At 37.1% G+C, this 23,858-nt stretch overlaps 1 protein-coding gene across 1 annotated transcript; it reads right to left on the bottom strand.

The window, feature by feature from the left end:
- Window positions 1-3,440: 3,440 nt before the first annotated feature.
- Window positions 3,441-20,668, bottom strand: LOC135684596 (dual specificity tyrosine-phosphorylation-regulated kinase 1A). The gene is made up of 8 exons (XM_065200229.2): window positions 20,528-20,668; window positions 17,606-17,846; window positions 16,202-16,390; window positions 15,438-15,585; window positions 14,498-14,784; window positions 7,426-7,572; window positions 6,860-7,000; window positions 3,441-6,312 (listed from the first exon to the last, which is right to left on the bottom strand). The coding sequence occupies exons 2-8, from the start codon at window positions 17,759-17,761 to the stop codon at window positions 5,455-5,457; spliced, it is 1,926 nt and encodes a 641-aa protein (XP_065056301.1). The 5' UTR covers window positions 17,762-17,846; window positions 20,528-20,668; the 3' UTR covers window positions 3,441-5,454.
- Between the last annotated feature and the right edge of the window lie 3,190 nt (window positions 20,669-23,858).

Here is a 23,858-nt window from a genome sequence, read left to right as displayed (position 1 = left end):
TAACATGTTTCTCGACGAGAATTCAAGTAAGCTGGGTTAATTACAGACTACTTTTATAGGAGCTTTGCAAACTCTGTGCAAGAACAATAAGCCCGAAAAATGCATAACCGTCCCACGACGTTCTGCAGCACTCACTACCTTTCATTTGAACTACAAGAAATTGGCATCTTTCGATGATTCAATATCACATTGGGAAAAACCGGAATTCGTGCCTTTCTCGTCTACTTTGAAACAATAGAAATTTTCCATAGGGACCAAGTCACAGTAAATAGGGTTTTGTGCCCGTTTTGATGATTGACAGCCGTGTTGTTTTCATGGCACTGTTAGAGGCACAGTTATATCAAGGCTTGTGATGCCAGTTATCAAGTGTAGGGCCAAACTTTTGGCTCAGTTCGACAAACTAAGATAAAGGTTTGGGAGACATCTATGTAAGAGGTGTAAGAGACATAGTAGCTTCGTATCAGCGTTGACCAATCGCATGAAGCCCTTGAATTGGAAGATATCAAAGTAGAAGCATCGTCTTAGGTCACACGTGCAGAGCAAACTTGCCACAAAATGGTGAGTCAGTTCATCTATTAAACTTCTCTATCGACATAATCATTTGCACATTATTAAGTGTCCTCAATAGCCTCTCTCTATTCTGTGTCAATTGACTGGGAGCAAGGGTCAACAGTTTCCGTCAAGGGCGGTGTTTTGTAAGTTGCCTATGCATATTTACTTCTATAAAAAGCAAGCACTTTCAGTAAAGTTTAGACGCATGCAAGCATGCCTATTGTGACGGATTTTCCCCTTCCCGAGCTCAAAAGAAGCCAGAAAAGTTGGAAACATTTTAAGCCACACCTTTTTTACTGTCAGAAGAAGCCCGTTTATCAACAAGGAAGGAAAATTTTGCCAATTAGGAAAGCGCATGGCCAACTTTTGGTTATGAAAAGGCAGTTTCAAAATCAAATATTACATCACAAAAATTACATTGCCAAAATAATGCCCCTCTCCTAACCCTTTCCGTCGAATTTAGACTTAATACAAAGTTGATCCTGCCGAGAACTGGGGGGGGGGGGGGGGCGTGTCTCCCAGTTGGCCTCCAGACCTCGTAAACTATTTCAGCGCGCCCAGATGGATATGACTGTTTCTATGGATTTGGATAGTGAATTTTCAATCTTGTCTTCTGATGTTGTGCTTTTATATCCTATGAGCAAATACTTGTCATGGTCTCCATTACGTTTGGTAATAACAATTATCTGGTCGCACAGGCTGGGTTTATTAGGTAATTAGATCACATAAGACTTAACGCCATTCACCAACCATAAGTTGTTAAAGAAGAAATAAGGATAGAGTTGTTTAGGGAACGACAGGCAGTAACCTTCATATTTTGAGTCAGTTTCCACATTATTACAGAGTGTGATTGTAATTAGAGAAAAGGTACTCATGACATTTCGCTCACTTGATTTTAAAAAAGCGTATCGTTGTGACGCTATTAGCCGAAATGATTGAGATGTGCGATGTTGCAGGAACTTAAAGTTACAAAAAATGTTGCAGGAACAAAAAAGTTACTAAGAAACTTGTACCTACTCTATTTCATGGAAGAGTACGAGAACACTCTTCCTGTTAATAAAAGGATAGTACACATCACAAACGAGCGTGCGATCATTGGGAAGACCTTGGAAAAAGTTTTAGTTGATTTATTCCATTGTCACATATGTGAATAAAGTCTTACATCTCAGAATCAGTCTAGTTTTGACACGGAACTGTGCGCAAATTGTTATCAATAAAGCAGACTTTCTAAAGTCAGTTTAAAGACAACATAATAACGATCAATGTAAGGAAATTGTATCAGGACAATTTTTTTAAAATAGATAACGACGTTTCGAGCATAGCCCGTTATCAAGTAAAATTGATAAAATTTTACTTGATAACGGGCTATGCTCGAAACTTCGTTATCTATTTTAAAAAATTGTTCCTGGTACAATTTACTCACATTGATCGTTATTATAGCATTATATTGTACTGCACGCAATCTAGTATATTTATGGATTCTTCAGTTTAAAGACGTTTCTATTGGCGAAACTAGTCCTACCTAGGGCATTGGACAGAGTATGACATGTCAGTCTAGTAGAAATACTTCGATGTCAAGGCATAGTTGGTTATCTTCAAAGACTTCTCCGCCACTTCTTAAATACTGTATTGTTTTTATGGCATTATTAACTACCTAGCTTCCGAAGGTAGTTGTCTGAACACTGAAAAGCTATCCTTATCAAGCAGTGTCTTGGTCCTTCCTCTCGGTGTGACCACACCTCATGATTCCTGCGCCTGGAATTACAGAGAGCTGGCGACTCTTCTGTCTATGAGAGAAAATTTGGTCATATCCAGTGACAGCACACCAGTCTAAATGCAAGAGGGCTGAAAAGGGCGTGACCTAACTTTTTTAGGCCACGCCCTTTAGAACGCCGGAAAACGCCCCTTTTCGACAATACTTGCTCATTTCTACTGAAATTTTATGAATAGTCTGGTTCAGAGAAGATCACCGACCCTTGGGTCTGTAGTCAGCGATCCTAATCACTGAGCCATGTGACGTGCTGTGTTAAACGGGTAATCTATCCAGTGTATTAGCAGGTGTACCTCAGGCTCAATCATTGGTCCTTTATTCTTTCTCATAAAAATAATAATCTCACTCAATGTATCATGTTAGGTAGTCTATTTGCAGATGACATGTCTCCTTTTTCTGTAGTAAAAGCTAACACGGCACTTGCAAAGACCATTACCGGGAACTTAAAAATAAAAGTATTTCTCCGTGGCAATGGAATATGTTAAAAATGCTGTCTGAATAAAGTTATTATTTTATCGAAAAAAAACCTTTTCATTGACTTAAAACTGGAGCTTCCTCACTTTAGTGACCCAAATGAAAAACCGTTTCAGACATTAATCTCCAGTCTGTTCCCGTGGTTCAGCGATAATAATAACACTGCACTGCCCTCATTACCGAACCCTTCGCTCAAACCTCTTTGGTTCGCTCTCAGATTTGCGAGCATTCGTTATTACCTCTGGGCAAGTTCCAATGGAACCTTCAATATGTCCCTGTAATACCTTTATTGAAAATAGATCTAGAGTCCACCAAATTGTTTATCAAAGATATGCGTAAATTGCAAATAAAAATAGCAGGATAATTTTTTTCTGTAAGGTCTTTCTTTGAAAGAAATAACAGTCATCAGTCAATGAGTCAAGCAAAGGGGTTGCTTGAAAAGTGTGTCTGAATTACCAGTTATTGTTAAGAGCTCAAAGAGCTCCCCTTTTGTATACTGTTTATGTTTCTCTAGAGAATGTGTTACTGAATATTAAAGAATATTAACGGCGATACCAATCAAACTTAAGAACATCTCAAATGATAGCATGTGAGCTGACAGATTTATGCCGCCGAAGTTTTCAAAATAAAAAATACAACAGTATCGTTCCAATAAGTTCAATTTTTGTAACAACATCAAACATTCCTATAAAAGAAAGTCAATTAAAATTTATATCCTTAAAAGCACGATCTACATACAGAAAATCTATAAAAACGATGTATTCTTAGCAGGGGCTATTTCTTAAGCCTGTTAGAGGTGACGTCATTATTCTGAATGTATCCCACAAAACAATGCGAGTCAGCTGAGCTTCCGCGGGAACAAAATAGCTGATAAATTGAGCAAATAGGGAAAAGGTTTTGATTTCACATAAGGTTTGGTTTGGTTAAGTTAACCTAAATTTTGCCAGGATGGTGGGTTGTAAAGGTACAATAAGGAAACATTTTATTTCAAGTCAATACACAGATTGGCAACAAAGTTGACGGTTAAGCTCAATTTTTGACCACAAAATTGTGCTTTTATCAAGGTAAGGAGAGACTTAAAACTATCGAATCATGTTAAATTGGTATTGCCTTACGAATCAGTGGAGCGAAAAATGTCGGAATTCAGTGGGGAGGGTATTAGTATGATCAAGATAAAATAAGTTCTCTTATTCTATCTTGGTATAATATAGACGCAGAGGCGAGAGTAAGTTTGAGAAAGGAAATATATATAAACAGAAAAAACAATGGTAGAGTATGGGAGTTAGCTAGGGTTAAACCTGTTGGGTAGGATGGGCATTGGCGCGGAGAGGGGGGGGGGGGTGTGAGGAAGGTCGGGGTTGGAGGTAACATTGCGGAAGACGTTGAGACCAAGGCATATTTGAAAAAGCCACATCGCATGTGAAGGTTCCTACTGTGTAGACGAAGAAAAATTCTCATAATTTGTTGCGTAGAAAGAAAAATCACTATCAGTTTTTCTTAGCAGTCTCGAACAATGCATCTAGGTTTTTCATTTACAACTTATTTTCAACAATTTAAATCCTAAGATAGCCACTGAGGGTTTGGAAACAAATATTCTGAATTATTGGCTCCGTATAAAAACATACTAAAACGCGGAGATAACTGCTATTAAATAACCAAGACAAGAAAACGGAAGATGATCATACTTTAAAAGAATCTTGTAAGAAAAAGATACTTGTAAAAATAAGAGCACAGATAATTATTAATTTGAGAGAAGCTGCGTATTAGAAACAAAAGAATATCGAGTGGCAAAGAGTTTCGCGGCTTAAAAGTTCTTCATGGATCTTCATGAATAAATGTTCTTTGTGGAAATAAATTTTCTATTCCTGGGAAAGTAAGCAATCACATCAGAGGAGGGGGAGGGGAGATGGGGGAGGGGGTTGTTCAGCAGCTTCTTTTTTAATGACAAACAGAATGCAAGGGATGTGACAACTTTTAAGATTGCAATCAGCTTTCGTTAAGGCCCCCGGCCATACATCGTCGAAGATGTCTTTTTAACGGTATTGCACAAAAACAACAAAATTGCCCTTCACAAATCGTTAGAAAGTTAGAAGAACACACACCCCAAACAAAATGCTTGAAAAAGAGAGAAATCAGGGCTTAAACAAAAGTATTCTGTTTACTCATGTCACCGGTGTTATGATTAACTAAGAAAGACATTAGTAGGTAGTTGTTACGTACGAAACTAAGTCGACAATAATTCTTTTTCATCTTTATATTCTCCCAACTGCCATCAAATCAAAGAAATTGGCCTTGCCTTTAGCACCTAGACCAATTAAAGTTTGTCTCACTACCAAAAAATTTACGTGGCGCTGCGGGATCTGCGGGCCTTTTGCACTTGCCAGTGTACATGACGGGTCGTGAGTACACAAATCGGCCACACGCGGGTGTCCCTCACTTGTTCCGAGCAACGGTTCCGACTTGAAGCGTTACAAAGATCTCAAATAGCGCCTGAAGCTAATGTCTTCTTGACTTTTCCTCGACACACCATTTATAGGATCCTGCAGCAACCTATAGACAACAACAATCATTTGCCCTGGCGGATCGCAGTTTTAGCGCATTTCCATCCAAACCAATTCTTCAACTTTGAACCGAATCAATTACGCGAACACGTTTACCTAGTGGCCGATACGTTGCTCATCAGGAACGCATACGCTTATAACCCTAGATTCGTCCGTCCGTTCGGCGTTCATCATGCCGTGCTGCGTCATACTAGCAAGCTTAGCAATATTTGGGTCTATTTGCTGGGCGCCAATGTACGATGAAATTGAAGGACCATCGATAAATCCGCTGTATGAATTAACCGCGTTTCCGCACGACATTGGATAGTTACCGTAGGGCTCACTTGAATATCCTATTGGATTATGTAGTCCACTGTAAGTCGAGTAGCCTCCTTCAACGCCTGGAAACGTGTTGGTACTCGAGTGGTATCCGAATTCTTTTCTCGTTGAGTTCTTTGATGTCCTTTCAAGATCTTGCTGCGACTTATTAGTCCTACTCAAGTATTCATTCGAACTAGCAACATTAACTTGTTTTAACTTACTGTCCTGCTTAAGAAGCCGCGGATTATCCGTCGTCTTTTTTTGCCGCGGGCTATCGCAGTCCATACTGATACTGTTTCTAACTGCACCCGTCGTCGGATCCGATGATGGGCGGGAAACAGTCGTTGAACTGTGAGCCCCAGATGACGTTGCAGGAACACGACTGGATCCCCCCAACTGGGTAACCCCAGGCGACGTTGATGAAGTAGTATTGGTACTTTCATCTGTAGTCCTTTTGAAAAATGAATGCTGTAAAGCCTGGAATGGCGTAATACGAGTTTTTGGATCATAGTCTAACATTCTGAGGACAAGGTCTTTGAATTTCAAGTAATCCTGCAAGGTATGTCCACTTTCATTTTTCCTCCGTCCCTGTGGTCCGCCTTTTTCACAGCCCAGTATATCGTGTAACTGCCTGGTACCAGGTGGGACATATTGCTGGAAATTGGATATGAATGCATTAGCTAACCTACGCAGAAAAATACCCATCCACAAACCGAGCAAAGCAGAAACAGACTTGGCTAACAGTTTTGTAACTGTGGACGGTAATCATTCCGCCATTTCAACAATGTTTTGACCTTTAACAAAGGGGTAACAAATCTGCTTGTCTATATGATGAATAGCTAGAGCATTAATGGAAATGTCCAAAAAGGAGATTGCAAGTATGATGAAATACACGTCCATCTAGACAACTAGAATGAATAAAACAACAGGCAGACTATATTCGTTAATTCACTCAAAAAACCCATGTTACAAAGGCACAACCTATGTTACAAACCCATGTTAAGGAGAGTAACTGCTACCAACGACGATGGGGTATTATTATCGTTATTACTTAATGCTTTTGAACCACTCGCAAAATCTATTCAACAAATCAGTTTCTCTCTATCCGTCATTTGGTTACGCCTGAAACAAAGTGTCAAGCAGGTTCAAATGAAAACAATCAATGACCCCGAATGAAAAACAATCAATATTTGTTGCATACCTTTCGATTATCTTTGTACTTGCGGACGATATAAGAGCCATCTGATATCTTTTCAAAATATCGCCGAGCTTTTGGTGCCTTGTCCAAAAGGTAGGCCGGTGGCAGGCCCAGTACTTCGACTATTTTATTCACTTGATCTACCTGCATACAAAAACGAATTTTACATTTTTACATATTTGAATATTACATTTTTCTACAAGGACGGGGGGTTACGGTGGAGGCCTTAAAGCTACGCATTAAGTTTTTATCGCGTTTAACTAAAACTATAAAAACAGTTTGATTTTGGCTGATAATAATTCTGCATCCACGGAAACGAGCTGGCCCAAGTCAGTTCTAAAGACCGATTCATCTCTGGTTTTGAGAAAGACATCAAGGCTGCTGAATCAATTGATGTAAAATACAGTGTAAGCCTTTGTCAGTGACTCTGTGCTACACCCTAGTCGACAGGGCCTAGGTAGAAGAGGAAAACCCAAGCAATGAACATTTTACCATCTCCTTAATAAAGGTCTTACCAAACCAGGTATCTTTGCAAATAAAATTAAGGACAAGAAAAAAAGAAAACAAACCTCATTCGAGCCATTGAATAAAGCCTCGCCTGTATGCATTTCAACGAGGATGCAGCCCAGAGACCACATGTCTATTGCCATGTCGTAGGGAAGACCAAGGAGAACTTCAGGGGAGCGATAAAATCGACTCTGTATGTATTGATATAACTGCAAAAAGAAGAATTCTGCATGTCATTCTATAAAGAGACAACTTAAACTAAATTTTCATCAGAATTGACTGTTTCTTTACTCTTCAAACCCAAACCCGCATACCCGTCCACTTACAAACAAAAAAGGTTTCCAATGATAGTTTTATGCAGTTAGGTAACGTAGTAAATTATAATACGTAAATTAAATCCCACAACTGTAAAACATTGTCTTGGCTCCTGCTTTCGATACAGTGTTCTTTCAGACACAAATGGCAGGATGACAGCTCAAAGGCCTATCATGTCCTCTATAACACAGGTTTTCTTTTAAGTAGTATAGTATCATTCATTTAATAATTTGGACAGCAGTGATATTAGTTCAGCTTAATGAAAACATCGGAGATTGTGCAAATTGGTGCATGAACAAACGCATTTTTGCAAGAAACGTCAAGAAATGTCTTCAGTGCAATTTTAAAATGTTTCATGTGTTGGATCTATTTTGTTTCATGGAAAAGCGAATTCCAAATTTCGGATCCTTTGAGGCTAAGCGATTTGATCCAATACTTGGGATAAAGCTCTAGCCACTGGAATCCGGACAGAGTAAGATATTCTTAGGTATAAGTTGTTTTTAGGTAACGAATTCTAGGTCCACAATACTCTTCGTCAAAATTTAAGTTATTCAAGTTATATGGACTTCAAGGCTTTAAGAACCTTATAGATCGAGGTGGGACGGTACACGGTAGCTTTTGTGCATTGAATGAGCTATTTTTTCATACGACATGTAGTTATAAAATGACCAAGAATAAAACTCCTCAACCAACTTCTTCAATGATCATCAATTAATTTTGTTCATCATTTCAAGGCGTTAAATTTTTTCGCGTCTTTTTCAAAAATTTCATCTACAGTAAATATAATGTCAGATTTAAAAGCAAGTTTGTTACTTCAATTTCTAATATTACATTGTGGCCTGAGTTAGTTTCAAATTTATCTAGACGTTTATATCTGTTTTGAATGATTTTATGAATTGAAACATGAGGGACTTCATCAGACTTGAACCAGACATTGTACTCGTTTGCTTTTATTTAAATGCTCAAAATAATCAGTATTTTTAGCACCGACAGATACTACGTTATCGGCTGCAAAGACACACAGAGACCCATTTCTAAGGTCGCATAAAATATCATTTAGGATCTTATTAAACAGGAGGTGACCAAATGTCGACTCGTGTGGTGCACTTTGCTCAATATTTACCCAGTGTCTTTACCCTCCTTTACCTTCCTGAGGAAATAATTTTCTTGGATGATTATGAATAATTTGCTCTGAATAACACAGGCAGGCAGTTTCGCAAGAGCCAAAGGATTTACACAAATTCATGAAAATGACAATAGAATGCATCTAATTGGCTAATTTATATTAGCATATCAGGCACCACGGAGCAGGGGGGGGGGCTAGGGAGGCTTTAGCCCCCCCCCACTTTTTGCAAAAAATGCCCAATATTTAGTACTAAACTACCAGTAAAGCCTCTTTTTATTAGGTTTTAACCCCCCCCCCCCCCCACTTTTTTTAGACTTTCCACTTTTTTTAGACCACCCACTTTTCTCAACGCTCCGCGGTGCCTGCATATAGGAACGCTAATATGTTGCAAGTGTTGCCGTGGTTCCTATCTTTATCCTCTGACTTTCCACCGTTTATGCTACTTCGACGAATCTTATTTAACGTGCAGAGAACTCGGATCTGATCTGAACTGAACTTTATACAAATTAAGATACAGAAATCAAATTGCTGACTAAGGATGAGTTAGGATGATGTAATGATGATGTAATGGAGAAGGAAAGGTCTAGACTTGGAAAGAAATCAGCATGACATAGATGTGTGACATGTGTACAATGGTGAAGGGAATGTCCTGTGCTAGGTGATGCCGTGAATGACGTAAGTGGATGTCATGGTGATTGATTATCGATAAAGAAGCAGGAATATGGCCTATTTCACAATATTAAATCACTGCAATGGAAATTCCTATGCATAGTAGTTTCTGGACATAGCCTGTCGAATTTTTTAGTAATTAATGCTAATTTGCTTATCGCTTCTTTCCTGTTGCCATTCTCTCATTTTGCAATTTTTGCTGGCATTCTATTTCTAGACTTTTGTTGAATTTCAGCCTGTATTTTGTCTTATGTTGTTATTATTTTTCGGGCAAATCTCAGTTTGATGTTTCTTATAAGGGTTGTTCTTTTAAAAAAACGTGCTTTTAATGATCAAAGGATTTGAGAGAAAACATTTACAACGTTCACACTCTTTTTTATAAGAGCATTTTTATTAGAACACGAGCCTCAAAATTGGTCAAAAGTGAAGAAAAAATTAAGAGCAAGCTGAGGCTGAGCAACTGTGAAATGCAATTTTGAACAACGTTTTATCTCATGAACGAGGATTTTAGCCGTGTTCGGGTGCTTTTTCGGTGAATATTCAAACTTGGCGGCAAATTAAGGTTGTCTCGCCCACTCTGTTGACAAATGAGGCCTGAACACCTCCCTAGAGCGAAAAAGCTAGCAATCGCACTGCTTACACCATATTAATTTAAAAACAAATTAAGAACAATATAACCTTAGGTTTTTGAATTAATTAAGAACAGTCAGCCTGAACTTTAATTTACTGGTTCTTATAAAAAAGAGTGTATTTTCGGTTGGCCAATTATAAGAGCAAAAAGGAGTATCACCCTATTGAAAATTGAATGAAAAAATGCAGCGAGGCAATTTGGCCCATACTGACTTATACTGAGCTTTTTTTGTCAAGAATATTTAAGAAAAAATTATTCTTTTTGATAGCTCGTTTTTAGGAACTTCTTTCTTGGTCTTTACAGAATTCGTTATAGTGGGATTCTACTGTAGCTGTAAACTAAAAACTGACATTCGCTGGACTACCCAAAAGCTTGCAGTGCACTGACTTTATCAGGATGTTGTGTTTCATACATTGTAGAGTGCAAAATTGCAGGTAAGGAAATCTCTTTGTTCTCGTCGGCCCCACGTGTTCAGGCTCAGAGAAAGATGAGTCATACATTCAAACACAATTAACATAATATTCAGACGGGGCTTTGCATAATTAATGAGGCGTAGCGAACTTGGAAATAAGGGCAGTTTTATAAGCAACAATTATCTAAAAAGAGATTTGGAGGTGCACATTTCAGTAAAAAAAATTAAAAGCGGTGATAATTTGTATGTTTTTAAAATATTTGACACCGAGAGGATGAGAGAACTTAAAAATCATCAAGCGGGCAAGGTCGCCCACGCGCAACTCATCCAGACTAAACACCCGTTCAACCAGCACGTGGTCGAGTTAGGAGAAAATGCATGTTGATATTTCAAAAAGCACGCTGTTTTGGCCGCTTTAAGGCCAACTAACAAACCAAATTTTGCACAAATATTTCTACAGAATAACTGCACCAAAACATCTTAGACAATTGAGAAATGTATGAAACAAAGACAACTTAAAAGCAAAACATAAAGTGGATAAAGACTAGAGGCTTTTGGATAAAACTTTCTAGGCCATGGACGGCGGCGTCATCGACGATCAAAGAAATCTGCATGCGAAAATCCATGAGATATCGAGCGCGCAGTAATGTAAAATGTAAAGCAAGTTCCCTCCAACAAGTCCGTAGTTCTACACTCTGATTCTATTCTTCAATGCATCTAGAGCAGAATGTTTTGTTCCAAACCAAGCCTTAGATGAACAATTGCTAACAACATTGGCAAAGCGATGGTTCACCTAACAGGTACTCGCAAAGAATTGCAAACATGTCACGATTCTTTCTATTATAAGAACACAACCAAAAGAATCGATATGCTTATGCGGAATTATGCGGAGGAGAATGTCTAGGGGGCGAATTGAGTTTCTTTTACGGAAGCCGTTGAAAAGGGGGCAAATAAAGTAACATATCAGAAAAGAAAAAATAAAGTTAATCACATCCCCCTTACCCTCTTTGACAATCGGAAATGGCAGATTTCTTCCTCGTTCCGCATTCATGTCAACATCAATCATTCGTACAACATGACTGGACAAATATATAATTGCTACTTTTTGTTGATTGTTGAGTTCAATAGCAACAAAAACGCGTACGGAAGCTTCGCGCGGCGCGTTTAGTCGACCTCGTTCCGCTAAATGCAAACCTTTTTCGGGGCTAGACCTAAATACAGGAAAACTGTTTGCGGATAAAGATAACTTTTTTGGAACAGATTGGGAGGGGAAGCGAGAGGTGCTGCTCAATACTTGTCAATTTTTCCAATGTCTTACGAGGAAAAAGCCCCTTTTCCAGCCATGGCAGCCATGGCGTACTTTTGGTACAACTGCGTTAAACAGTTTAGTTCCTGCGTTGAAGCCATTGTTTTGCTTCAGATATTTTTTGCTTGAGACATTCTAAGAAGAGCAAGACATTCACATAAATTTGAAGCTGTGATTAAGACAGATGGACCATTTCAATATTTTGGTGGAAAGGGAAAAGGGTTTTTTACCCTAGCTTTGAAATACGTTGCTATAACAGGTCAACATCAGCATAATCACAATCTAGTATCTGAATTTAGATTACGACCTTACGGCCTCGTTTTGGAAACTATGCCAAACTTGCAAACTTCACTGTACGATACGACTCTCTTGAGCCAAAATAAAGGATTTCACGTCATAATTTTAGTCTAGAAACAATCTTTTATATCGTTTGGGCATCTGTTGGAGATTCACGACGACCTAAAGTTTGAAAAAGCTAGACTCTTGAAAAATTGGATAAAGACTTAGATTCTAGCCCTCAGTCAGGATATGAATTGAAAAATCTAAAAATAGAGAAGTTTACAGTAATTGTCAAAACGAGACCAGAGACGAATAAATTTCTAGACAAAACGTCCCATCCGAAAACGAAAGGATTTTCCCGTAACTTTCTACCAGATGTGTCTTGGCCTGCCTCTAGCACGTATAGTAGACAATTAAATTCACAACAGGAACATGACGATGCGGTTTTATATTTAGGATCGAGGGAGTCTGTTCGCAAACTGATAGTGAAAATTTGGAAATACTTTTTCCAGAATATCAATAAAAAAGAGACACCAGGAAACAGATAACGAAAAAGGTTCCGGTGAGTAAATACTTCAACTAACATAAGTAAACACTTAGCAAAATTTGTATAAGAACTTAAGGATAAGAGCCTTTAAATTGCCTCGATTGTCGAAAATATTCACTACGAAAAACAAATGACACCTCGCAATTAAAGGATAATGAAGAGTTGGGAAAAATCACACATAAAAGAATTCTCTCCAATTTTTACTTTTTTGCCAACAAACAACAGATTCTGCTAGTTTTGTGATAACAGCAATGGTAGTTGCATGCAGTTGTAACGCTTGGGCCTAGGTTGATGGGTCAAAGGCAAATTTTGCTTGGCTTTACAGCCTCAAAACACATGTTAGTATCTATTTAAGCGCAAGCAGGGTTGAAATTAAGCAAAGCTAAAAATCTGGATTCAAGAGAATGTACTTTTATTAAGATGTTTAATTTTGTTTAATAATGATGACAGTCTTGCAGAGGATTATTAGATGATTCTATAAGAATTCTTAGCGGATAATCAATTGATTTTGAAGCCAAGTTTCGTTTTAACAGAGTTGCTAAAATCGAGATAGTCCGTAGTGTCGACTTTTAAACGACATGAAATGACATCGGTCTTATTAATTGTATCACATTAAACAGTAAAAGGGTGATTGGCAACAGTTAAGACGTTCAAACACAAAACAACGCTTATTGAGTTGTTGTATCGCGAAAATCGTTGAGAGCTATAGGGGCTTATCCGGCACTGGTCCAATCATGTTGTGAAATGGGCAGCTCTCATCTTTTTATATACTTAGGCAGTTTAATACAGATATGTTAACTGTACGTTGTTTTGAAATCTGCAAACAAAATGCAAGGTATTTCCAAAAATATATATTAAACTAAACTACAGCTGTCAACTATCAATGTCACCCAAGGTGAGTTTGTTTACTGTAGAAAAGCTTTACTTTTTTATAAACCTCAAAAACAGAAAACTATGACTTTCGTGAATGCGTTGACAGCATTTGAGCACTTTCATGCATTATTCTTATTCAAAACCCAGTCAAAATAAAAAAACGGCCAAACGAGGAACTTTTTATTTTGAAATTGAGACTACGTTTAGGCACTTTATATTAATCGGGGCTATATAATCGTAATTATATATTTAAAGAAAGAAAACAATAATACTTGAATTTGCCTATTTCTTCTCTTCGAACCCAGATACGACATTTTCAGAGAAAAAAATGAAGCAAAGTGGTAGAGGCAATCCTACAGCAATAAAATAAGTGGTTTTATAAAACCTTCCACCAAAAGTATAAATCATAACCGTATTTTCGTGTATGGCACCATGAATACAATACAGCATGAAATACCAAACAAGATGGATGATCTTTCAGTATGATGAAACTGTTTGAATCGTTTGCACCTTTTGGGATGGCACAAACGATCATGAGCCAGAACATTGCATCAAGTCGTCACAGAAGCGAAGAAAAGGTGGTTTTTAGTCATAAGGTGAAACTACGTGAGACCCAATTTTACCCTTTTTTAAATTCCATGCTGCTTTGGGTAGTCGCTTCCCAGGACTTTGTCAGAACACATAAACTCTTCCTTTTCTTGAGCAGTTGATATCACAAGTCACTTTCGTCAAAACTGTAATCTAATACCTGAGTTTGATACACAAATTCAATTACCAGCCTCATTTTGAAAACTGTCCCGAGCTTCATTGTGCGATTTCTTGAGTCCATATTAGAACTTTTCATACAGGAGCAGAGACCTTGCCACTCTAAGTGGATTTTCTACTCCAAAGTTCTGAAGAATTCTTCTCGGTGCCTTTGTCAACTAAATCTTTTACTCAGAAGAATACTTGAGATCAAAAAAACAAAATAACTTACCGTATGACCAAGCTGACAGGAACTCCCAAAATCTACTATCTTGATAGCGCTTCTTTTTGGGTTGCATAAAAGTACATTTTCCGGTTTTAAATCACAGTGGATAATTTGCAGTTCTGGCGCCGAAAGGAAACAGAGGGCCGTGCAGAGCTGCTGAGCGAATTTTCTAGTAAGGTTAAGTGATACTCCACGAAAGTTCGTATTCCGCAAAAGATCGTACAGGTTATAGGAGAGTAATTCAAAAACTAAGCATAGATGATTCCGCCACATAAACTGGTTCTTCAGTCGCACTGTAAAGAAAAAAAACAAGTGATAAAAATTGCATATCAATTGGTCTTGAATGTGCTTAAAACTGGGTGTTTTCTTCCTAAGCAATTCAGGGTTCTACGTTGAAAAATCTAGGCAATGCCATTGTCAGAAAATGCCATTTTTCAGCAGAGAACGCTAATTCTCCCAATTACAAGCGCCCATGATAAATATTTGGTTTCATGAAAGCAAATTAAAAATCAAAGAGCCATGTCAAAAAACTATATGCCAAAATTTCACCCCTCCCCCAACATTTTCTCATTGTGTTCAGACAAAATACAAAATCGTTCCTTCAGAGAAGTGGGGGGGGTGTGTCCCCCTCAGTCCCTTCATGGTGCCGCTACTGTGTCAGATGACTGTAACAAATAAGCTTCCCATTAGAACACATGCACAAAACAGAAAGCAATGAAGCACCATTTTGCTGTTGTTCAACCAATGAAGCTGATTATCTTGGTAATGCAAAAAAAGGTTGTCTAAATGTTAATAAACCAGAATATAAAATACTAATTACTTATATAGGTTATTGGTCATTGCAAAATGTAAGGCAGCCTGAGAACCCTGGTAAGTTTTGTCTTTTGTTTAATTAAACTAAGATAGTGGATTTGAAACTAGAATAGAATGATGGTGGAAAACTTACCAATATAAAATTTTGAATCAGGATCATGGCTGTTCATAAGTTCTAATAGTTGTACTTCTATCTGAGCTTGATTCAAAAATGGTTTCTTGTTTTTTATAATTTTAATTGCTACATCTTCTTTCTCTTGATAATCATACGCTTTGACAACCTATGATAAAACAGAAAATTTATGTACAGAATCTAGAATGGTTTATGTACAGAAAATAGAATGGTTGCTACTCCAAGTTCCATACAACATGGTTTATAAGGCATCAAGCACAAAAACCATTTAACAGTGATACATATATATCATAAAAAGTATACAAGTGCTTTGATGCTTCAAGCAGATGTTTAGAGCAAGGAAGTTCTAGGCTGCAACCTTGAATTCCACAATTTATCCAATCAATTAATTTTTCCCAAATCTAGGTTCTAACTAAAAAACAAAGAAATTAGACATGGCAAATCTATGGTCCTTTTCACACATCTTTTAATTAATGCAGGGCACCGCCTATTTATTTCAGTCTGGTGAAAACAAAGTCTCAACATTCAGGAGGATTTAACAAGAGCAAGCAACATAAGTTAGACTTATGACCAATTTCCTCTTTAGAAAAAAGGTTTTCTTAGTAAACATAAACAAATTAAAAGTTTCATTGTCTAAATAGTCTACACATTTTATATCCTCTTTTAGGAACTCCAAGAAAGGACAAATCCAATGCAACAACTGTTATAAACAAGACGTTGCAAGATATATAAAAATTCTAAAGGGCAAAGAAAAAAATTTGTACCTGTCCAAACGACCCTTTTCCTATTAGTGTATCAATTTCATATCTATCGAGGAATTTTTCTCCATGCCGTATAACATAATCAAAGTTCTCATCGTCATATCCATCGTTATACAGTCTGCGTTCCTTTTTAGTCCGGCCCTCTTCTGTTCTTTCCTTTTCTGCTCTTCGTTTCTTTTGTGAGTAGTAGACCTAAGGAGAACAAAAACTCAAATAAAAGTTTTCTCTTGTAATACAAACAAACCAATCCTCCATGAAATGGTGCATGTTTCAAGATATGGAGCCATACTTCCTGCAAACCAAAGAGACAGTGATGGCCAGGCAAGAACACTAGGGAGTTTTCTTAGTGTCCAACACAAGTATCAAGTTGGTTGGGCAATAATGTTTTAGTAAGTAACAGAATGGATGCCTCACAACATATTTTGTTAATGGCAAATAAAATTTATACTTACCATAAATCTCTAAATGAGAACCCCCTCAAATTAGTGCCCTGCTCGAATAAGCATCCCCCCTAAAAATGTCAAATTTAATGACCATTTCCATTCCTTGTTTATGAATGTTAATCCAAATTCCTTGTTCCAAATTGCTTGTACATGGTTTGATTTAACATAGCCTATCAGCAAAAAATGACATCTGTTTTTTAACCATATTTAAGCTGATCAGTTTAATTCTATTGATTGCACGAGCTGAGTTCTCTCAATTTCATCAGAAACCATTTATTGCAGATGACTTGTGACAACACACCAAAAATTGGAAGCTGTTGGTATTTACCAGAATGAGAGAAAATGTGCCAGACAGCCTTGATGTAAGTTTAAAACACTTCTTGTCATGACTGACTTGACATTTATTTCAGATCACAGCACAAATGTTTTCTTTTAAAAGGGGGTAATAGAAATTTAACCTTAAAAGGACAATACACATCATTTCTGTTGTCTAATTAGCAAAGGGGGTTATCCTTCTCACAAAGACCGGCCATTAAAGAATTACTTTTCAATCATTGATAACTGAATTCTATGGCATATCTTGGGCTAATAAATTACAGGCACTAGAAGATATTTAAAATACAGGCCCATTTCATTGAAATTGTGTTAGCTGAGAAATCCAGGGCCAAGAGATAAAACTACAACAAGATAATGTCAAAATTAAAAAATCAAGAAAATTGACAAGATACATGGAAATAAAGAGGATTTAGTCTTGATGTTTATTTTCACAAGATGCCTATTTTCACCGACATTTATTTGAAGCCTTGAGGAAACTGTTTTCCTTTGGAGTTTGATATAGAGAAAAATCTTCCCATGAATAACCAAACTTATATGAAAATAATTGTTAAAAAAAATTTAAAAAAATTTCTTATATACAATAATAAACATAGAGTGAGTTGAACAATAAACAACTAGATTCATTTACCTCATTGATATGCTTGTAAGTCTTGATAAGATCAACACTAAGTTTTCTGAGCGGTGCTGTTCCGGGCTCACGAAAAGATGTAGGGATTTTTCTAACATAATAATCATAAGCTGATTCTGGATTTGAGTCTGGCATTGTTTGCTCATTGGTTGCCATTGCAAACAATACCAATAACTTTTATTATCTTTGATTGTTTACAATCCACATCATAATTCTAGCAATCCTTCTTCTGATAATACCCCTGAAAAAGATAATTCAAGTTACTTGTAATTTCTTGGAATTATATATTTGGAATGGCAACAAAATAAGTGATCTTTAGTTCGCTCTTATTGCATTGAAATTAAACTGACATCCTATTTCACTGAAATAGAAAATATATATGTGAATTGGGACAAAAGATCAATTCAATTCCTCCAATCATTTCAGCTTTTAAATGTGCTTTTATCGATACAGATATAAAGATCAATGGTTCTAACTGATAACAATCTTTTGGTTAAAAGAACAAAAGAAGATGTACAGATATGATTCTTTGATGTAAAGTGAAGTATGAGAGTAAAAATGAAATTGTTTTTTTAAAGTTTCTAATAAATCAAAACAGCATAGTATTGAGAATGTCATTTAATAATACATTTTAACTATTGAAAAAAACTTGCAAATGACAGTTGGTGAAATAAATGCAGCAACCTAAGCACCAAAACAGGAAAGTGCATTATTTCTCATCAAGGCCTAAGGTAGGAGAACTGAGGCTTGTGTGTAGAAAATGAAAGCTGGACAGAGCAGGGCTGTAACTTTCATTGTTCTTATGGGCTCATGCCCTTTATTAAAATGAAAAAACCCTTAGTTCCATCGAACAATCACTTGTATTTCTATTTATCTTAAATAAAGTTGTTCTGCCACTAAATTTATCCTTCCTACCATATAGCTACAGCTACCGCATTATTTTCTTTTAAGTGCACTTCTTTGATTAGACAAGCCGTTGAGAATCAAGAGCAGCAAGATCCTAAAATAGATTTCACTAGCCAAAATTTCAGTGAGAGAAAAAGAGACCAATCTAGGTTGGCTAGTAAAAGCATGACAAAAAATACATTGGATTCAGAAGAGACTCTTTTCAATACTGGCATAGCACCATGGTACCTTTATCAAAATATTTTCGAAGAACATGATCAGTGTGAAATTGAAAACATAGCTGTAATCTTTCGAAAAGTTATATAAATCTGTTTTGTATCAGAGATGGTTGGGGCACTAGAGGTTAAATTTTCTGACAAGAATCAAAGTCTAACTCTTGAAAAAGGACATTGACTGTGTTTATTTCTACAATTATTTTATAGCACAGTGAGAAAAGGTGAGCCTAAGCTAAAGCACAGATTTAACTTTTTAAGCCATGCTGTGAATTCTGGCATCTCCTGTGGTTGAATCTAGACTTGTGATTGCCAAAATTCCAGACAGGAAAAATTGTAATTAACAGTTAAGTCTGCTTTAAAACTAATGCCTAGAATTATGTACACTTAATAAGTTGCTGCACTGAAAGAAGGAAAATGGCTGATAACATTCAAATGGTATATCAAATCTGAAGATTTTGTGTGGCAATAAGCAACATTTTGTGGCATACATGAAACAAATATTATTCTGTCTGAACAAAAATTTTTCATTTTAGATGATCAATTCAATGACTTTGAAGATAAATAATATTGAGCTTGCTGTTGGTTTGCGATCAGCAAATCTGATCATGTGTTTGGATCCATAACATCAAAGCTGAAGTAGCCAGCCACATCACCACTACAGGAAATATTCTGGGCAACAAGATTTGTACTCAAGATTCAAAGATTCCCTAAAAACCTTGAACAATTCAAGCCAGTGGGTATAATTGAAAAGCTCTAATGATAAATAATATAAACAATCGCTGTGAAAATATTCTCTGCTATCATAACTAGCTAACAAAAGCATACTGATATTCTTAATCCACGGCCAAACGTACTTGAAAAAAATATAAAAGGGTTTCAAGGGATTTTGTTAAAAAAACAGCTGCCCTCTTTCTGTCAAAAATTGTAAGATTAGGTTTCTTCATCGTAGCCTAACAAACTAAAACAATACGATAGAATCTTTTAGTATTTTTTGACATCGACTTTCTAAATCAATATATTTGAATTTAGATCACGGAGTGGAAGTCGATGGTATACTTTTTGAGTGAAACGGGAAGAAATTTGTTGATCGCAAATATTAAAAATACCGGCATACAAGAGTGCACAAAAGACATTTTTACAGTCACTTCTTCGATCTGAAATTTGACCCCATACATGACTTTCTCACTTGGCGCATGGCTAGCTATTTCCGTATTTTTCAAATGGGTTAAATTGTGCCATTTTGTTTATTAGCAGACTTCATCTCCCATCGGATATTTTCAAAATGGCGCCTATATACGACCTTCGTCTCGTAGTACAAAAGAAAAAATCTGTCAAGATTTCTCACAATAAGTGTTAAGATACATCTTATGAGATACTTATGAGCACAGCCATTTTAAACGATTCAAAACAAAAAGTTACTTAAACTGATTTGAAGATTTTATACAACTGGCCGCCATAAATATTCATTTTGGATTTCGTTACTGCCCTTCAAGCAGAACCAAAGCGCGGCAAAAACTGTTCAGGTGGGAAGTACTTCGCGGCCTGCGACGTGTGAAAATTTAGACATCACATTTTTGTGTTTACTTTCCTGAATGAACTCAGGATCCACTTGATCTACATCCACGATAACAGATGGCGAGGAAGCCCAATTTGATCAAGCATCACCGCAAAATATTGGGAGAGGAAGCTATACTAATTTTCTGATCGTAAATCCGAGTGTACATGAAGCATGGCTCCTTTTGGCCTAATGCCAGATCGCGTTTAATAGCGCCTTTCTAGACGACCTTGACTAGTAACTTACCAAATCAACCACTTCCCCCAGCTCTGTTATCCATCTGCAAGGCACAAAAGGTGGAGGTTTCCTCACTGTTGACTCAGACTTTAATATTCACAAGTTCTTTCCTTCTCCATGGACAAATTGCGACAACAAATGTAGTTCCTATTCGCTCCAGATCCTCTTTATTTCTTTAAGCAAAAGATCCTTTGAACTTTGAGTGAATTCCAGCTAGATTGTCATCGGTAACGCTACCTTTTGGCCTCCAGTAATTTGTCAACTATCAGATCAAAATAAAGTCAGAAAAATCCCTTCAAAATCTTTTTCCTCGAATAACAAATTTCAAAAATATAAAAAAGTTGCGCGCCAGAATGCCGATGACGCGCGCGTTGTTACCATAGATCTGTCAATCAAACTTGAGCTCCGACAGGAGAATTTGCATGTTGATCCAACAATAGACAAAGCGTTCGGAATATGGCGGGACTTTCAATGTTGTAAACAAAGTGCAACGTGACCTGCCGTTGAAGCACTGGTTACGTAGAATTTATAGAACTGACAACAGCATGAAAAGCTCAACGAATCTTATCGTACGCTGGATAAAACTATGAACAAATCTATGGAAACTGGGGCAAATAATGCTGGAAAAGTCATCTGGCGAGAAGAAACATGAGTGGGTTGGTATTGACTTCCCTGGGAATTATTGCGCATGGTACCACAAAATTTATAAAAGGTTCGCAAAAGGATCGTAAGTGCCGTGTTAAGTTTTTGTTTTCATTGTAAGTAAATGATCGGTTGCAGATTTTGAATTTTGGGGCAAAGATAGGTAGTGGCGGCTCTAGGGGGCAACTAGGGACAGTTGCTCCTCCCTCGCGAAGTTGAAGCAAGTCTGGCGCCCCTTTTTTGAAAATTGTGCGCCCTTTTTGAAGTATGAGAATCAGGTGAAATAGTTCCTGAGGCCTATAAGTTCATTTACTTCAAGGATTACTTCAAAGTTAACTTGTTTATTCCGAAAATGAATCATGTTTCGCTAGAAATTTCACGTTTTGAAAGACAATAAACAGACCAGTCAACTATCCCGATTACGCCGGATGATCCAAGGTTTTGGTTGCTTTCTCCTGGCCTACCGATTTTTTTACATTCTTATAACAAAAATGGTTGCAGTGGCGTTCTTCATGACAACATTTTTGTAAGTGTTTACGAATTAATAAAAAAACTCTAAAAACAATTATGAAGAAGAAACTTTTTTGTCATTAACTGTTTTCCCACCATGACTTTTACAGGTATGTTGTTTATAAATTTAACATAATAATATTTTTATCACTTCATCTTGATCAACAAATTCTTGGGAACTCCCTGTTTTTGGCCAAATCTCCCTGCTTTATTACGAAAAAAATCTAAAATCTCCAGGTTTTGAAAATTTTGGGTTGACATGTCTGCAACAAAGTCTATCCATAAAGTTGCATTCCTTTATTTCTACTTTCATTCAAAGAAACAATGTTCAATTTCTTGCCCTTCAAAGTTACCCTACGCTTCTCCGCAAGGTTTTTCATTTCCGTGCTCGAAATTTTGTGGCTCTGGCACCCAGGATAAAGATACCCAATCTTAATGTCATAATCAAACCCAAAAGAACTATGGAGTATAATTAAGATAGAATATTTGTCTGTTGTGCCTAGGATCCTTTGTTTTCAGTCGATATTGTAAATCGACCGTTTCAGACCCATTTTCCAGCCATCACTAGAAAATCATAGTTGCAAAACTTTTTCTGCCGCTCACCATAGTGGGCCGCCTTCATCAAACCGCCTTGATCTTCACCAAAAATTTTACCCCAAGGGCATCGTCTTTCCATTTTGCCCCAGAGACTCTGAAATCTCGGCGGCTTTCCAGCCATATTTGCCCCTTCAATTCTTATAAAATTCTATAGATTAGAGGAAATTTTATAAGCTGAAACTATTGTTATGAGGAGTTCAAAAGAAGCTGTAGTTCATTGTTGCGCCCTAAAATTTGCTTTTCGCAAAAAGATGCTCACGGATTCACCCAAAAACGCGAACTCCAGGAATATCAGTTTCCGCAAACTTAATTTCCTCATGCTTCTATGCCATCATTTGCTTTTACTAGTGATCATTAAGTGTGTATATGATCATCTATTTCATTGTTAATAAATTTTCTATGGAGAAATAGTCGGCCAAACAAGAAAAGTTGGTCACTTTTTTTCTGAACGCCCCCCCTCCCAAACAAAATTGTCTAGGCACATCACTGTACTCACTTAATGCATAGTACAAGGCTGTTAGCAATTTTTTTCTACCGAGGTAGAGGCTGTGTAATTTTCGCTGAAATTTCAGTATGTTTATTTCATTCGAAATCTAGAGATGCAAATTCTCTCCTGCATAGGGTGAAGGACTTCAAAGGACACTCTTTGCAGGGAAGCATGGGGAGCCATATCTTTGGAAGGAACTAAACCAGCCACTCCGCTCCACCATGTTGGATTGGCTTGGATTGTTATTAATGATTGGCTGTAATAGAAAAAACTGAACAATAAAACTCGGAATAAAATAAAATGGCTATAAAGGCTCCTAGATTGAATGACGTCAGAGTCGTAAGGGAGTACGCACACACCCAAATTGTCTAAGGAATGTTGTGTACATTTTCACAATATTAATTGTATTTTTGGAAGGTAAGATTGAAGGGAGAACGATCCTGTGCTCAAGACTACAGGCTAAGGGGCAGGGACGCCAAAACGACCAAGGGGCAAGGGGGACAGGCTTGAGTAAAAGGACATTTGAGAGATAACTCCCAGCTTCTAGTAATTCCTTCTCCTAACTGCCATTTTATTTTGATCTTCTGCAGGTATCTTGAAAATTACCTTGAGTACCAGACTCACTTTTTATCAAATAAGAGAGAGTCTGTTTCAGTACGCCCCTCTCCTCATTCTGGTGTGCCGATATTAACCAATCAGGAGCAAGTGTATAGATTTCTGTACGTTCGAAGGTCACATCCAAACAATAAACGTAGCTTTGGTGCAAAACGTTGAACAGAACACAACATAAATTAATGCTGACGACAGTAACGATTTAGTTTGATATGGGGTGATATCTATGCAGGGGCTGATTTAAGCAACAATGTGTTAGACACTAATTTTGGTCACTGGTAAATGATGGAAATGCCCATATTTAAAATTTGATTTTTAACTGTGATTGGTAGGCCAAAGAGGAAGATATTTTTGCTGATCACTCCACTAAGAGTTTGGAAAAACACCCATTGTGTAAATGTGTTCGACAAAACCATGGCATTTTTAAGTTGCAATTTCCCTCTATTCAACGTCATAGGTGGCTGACCATATTCTACACCTGTCTATTTCCTT

Source organism: Rhopilema esculentum, chromosome 21 (assembly GCF_057945365.1).
Source record: "Rhopilema esculentum isolate cy_ngs chromosome 21, ASM5794536v1, whole genome shotgun sequence".
Taxonomy (NCBI): domain Eukaryota; kingdom Metazoa; phylum Cnidaria; class Scyphozoa; order Rhizostomeae; family Rhizostomatidae; genus Rhopilema; species Rhopilema esculentum.
The sequence above is the reverse complement of the archived record's forward strand: the minus strand, read 5'-3'. Positions and strand labels throughout refer to the sequence as shown.

Bases quoted from the DNA above. Each gene is read 5' to 3' on its own strand.
- LOC135684596 (XM_065200229.2), bottom strand. From the start codon at position 17,761: ATGGCAACCAATGAGCAAACAATGCCAGACTCAAATCCAGAATCAGCT. The intron at 15,586-16,201 runs GTACAAATTTTT...GTTTTATCATAG, and splicing joins GAAAAGGGTCGTTTGGACAG to GTTGTCAAAGCGTATGATTA. The intron at 14,785-15,437 runs GTAAGTTTTCCA...TTTTCTTTACAG, and splicing joins TGATTCAAAATTTTATATTG to TGCGACTGAAGAACCAGTTT.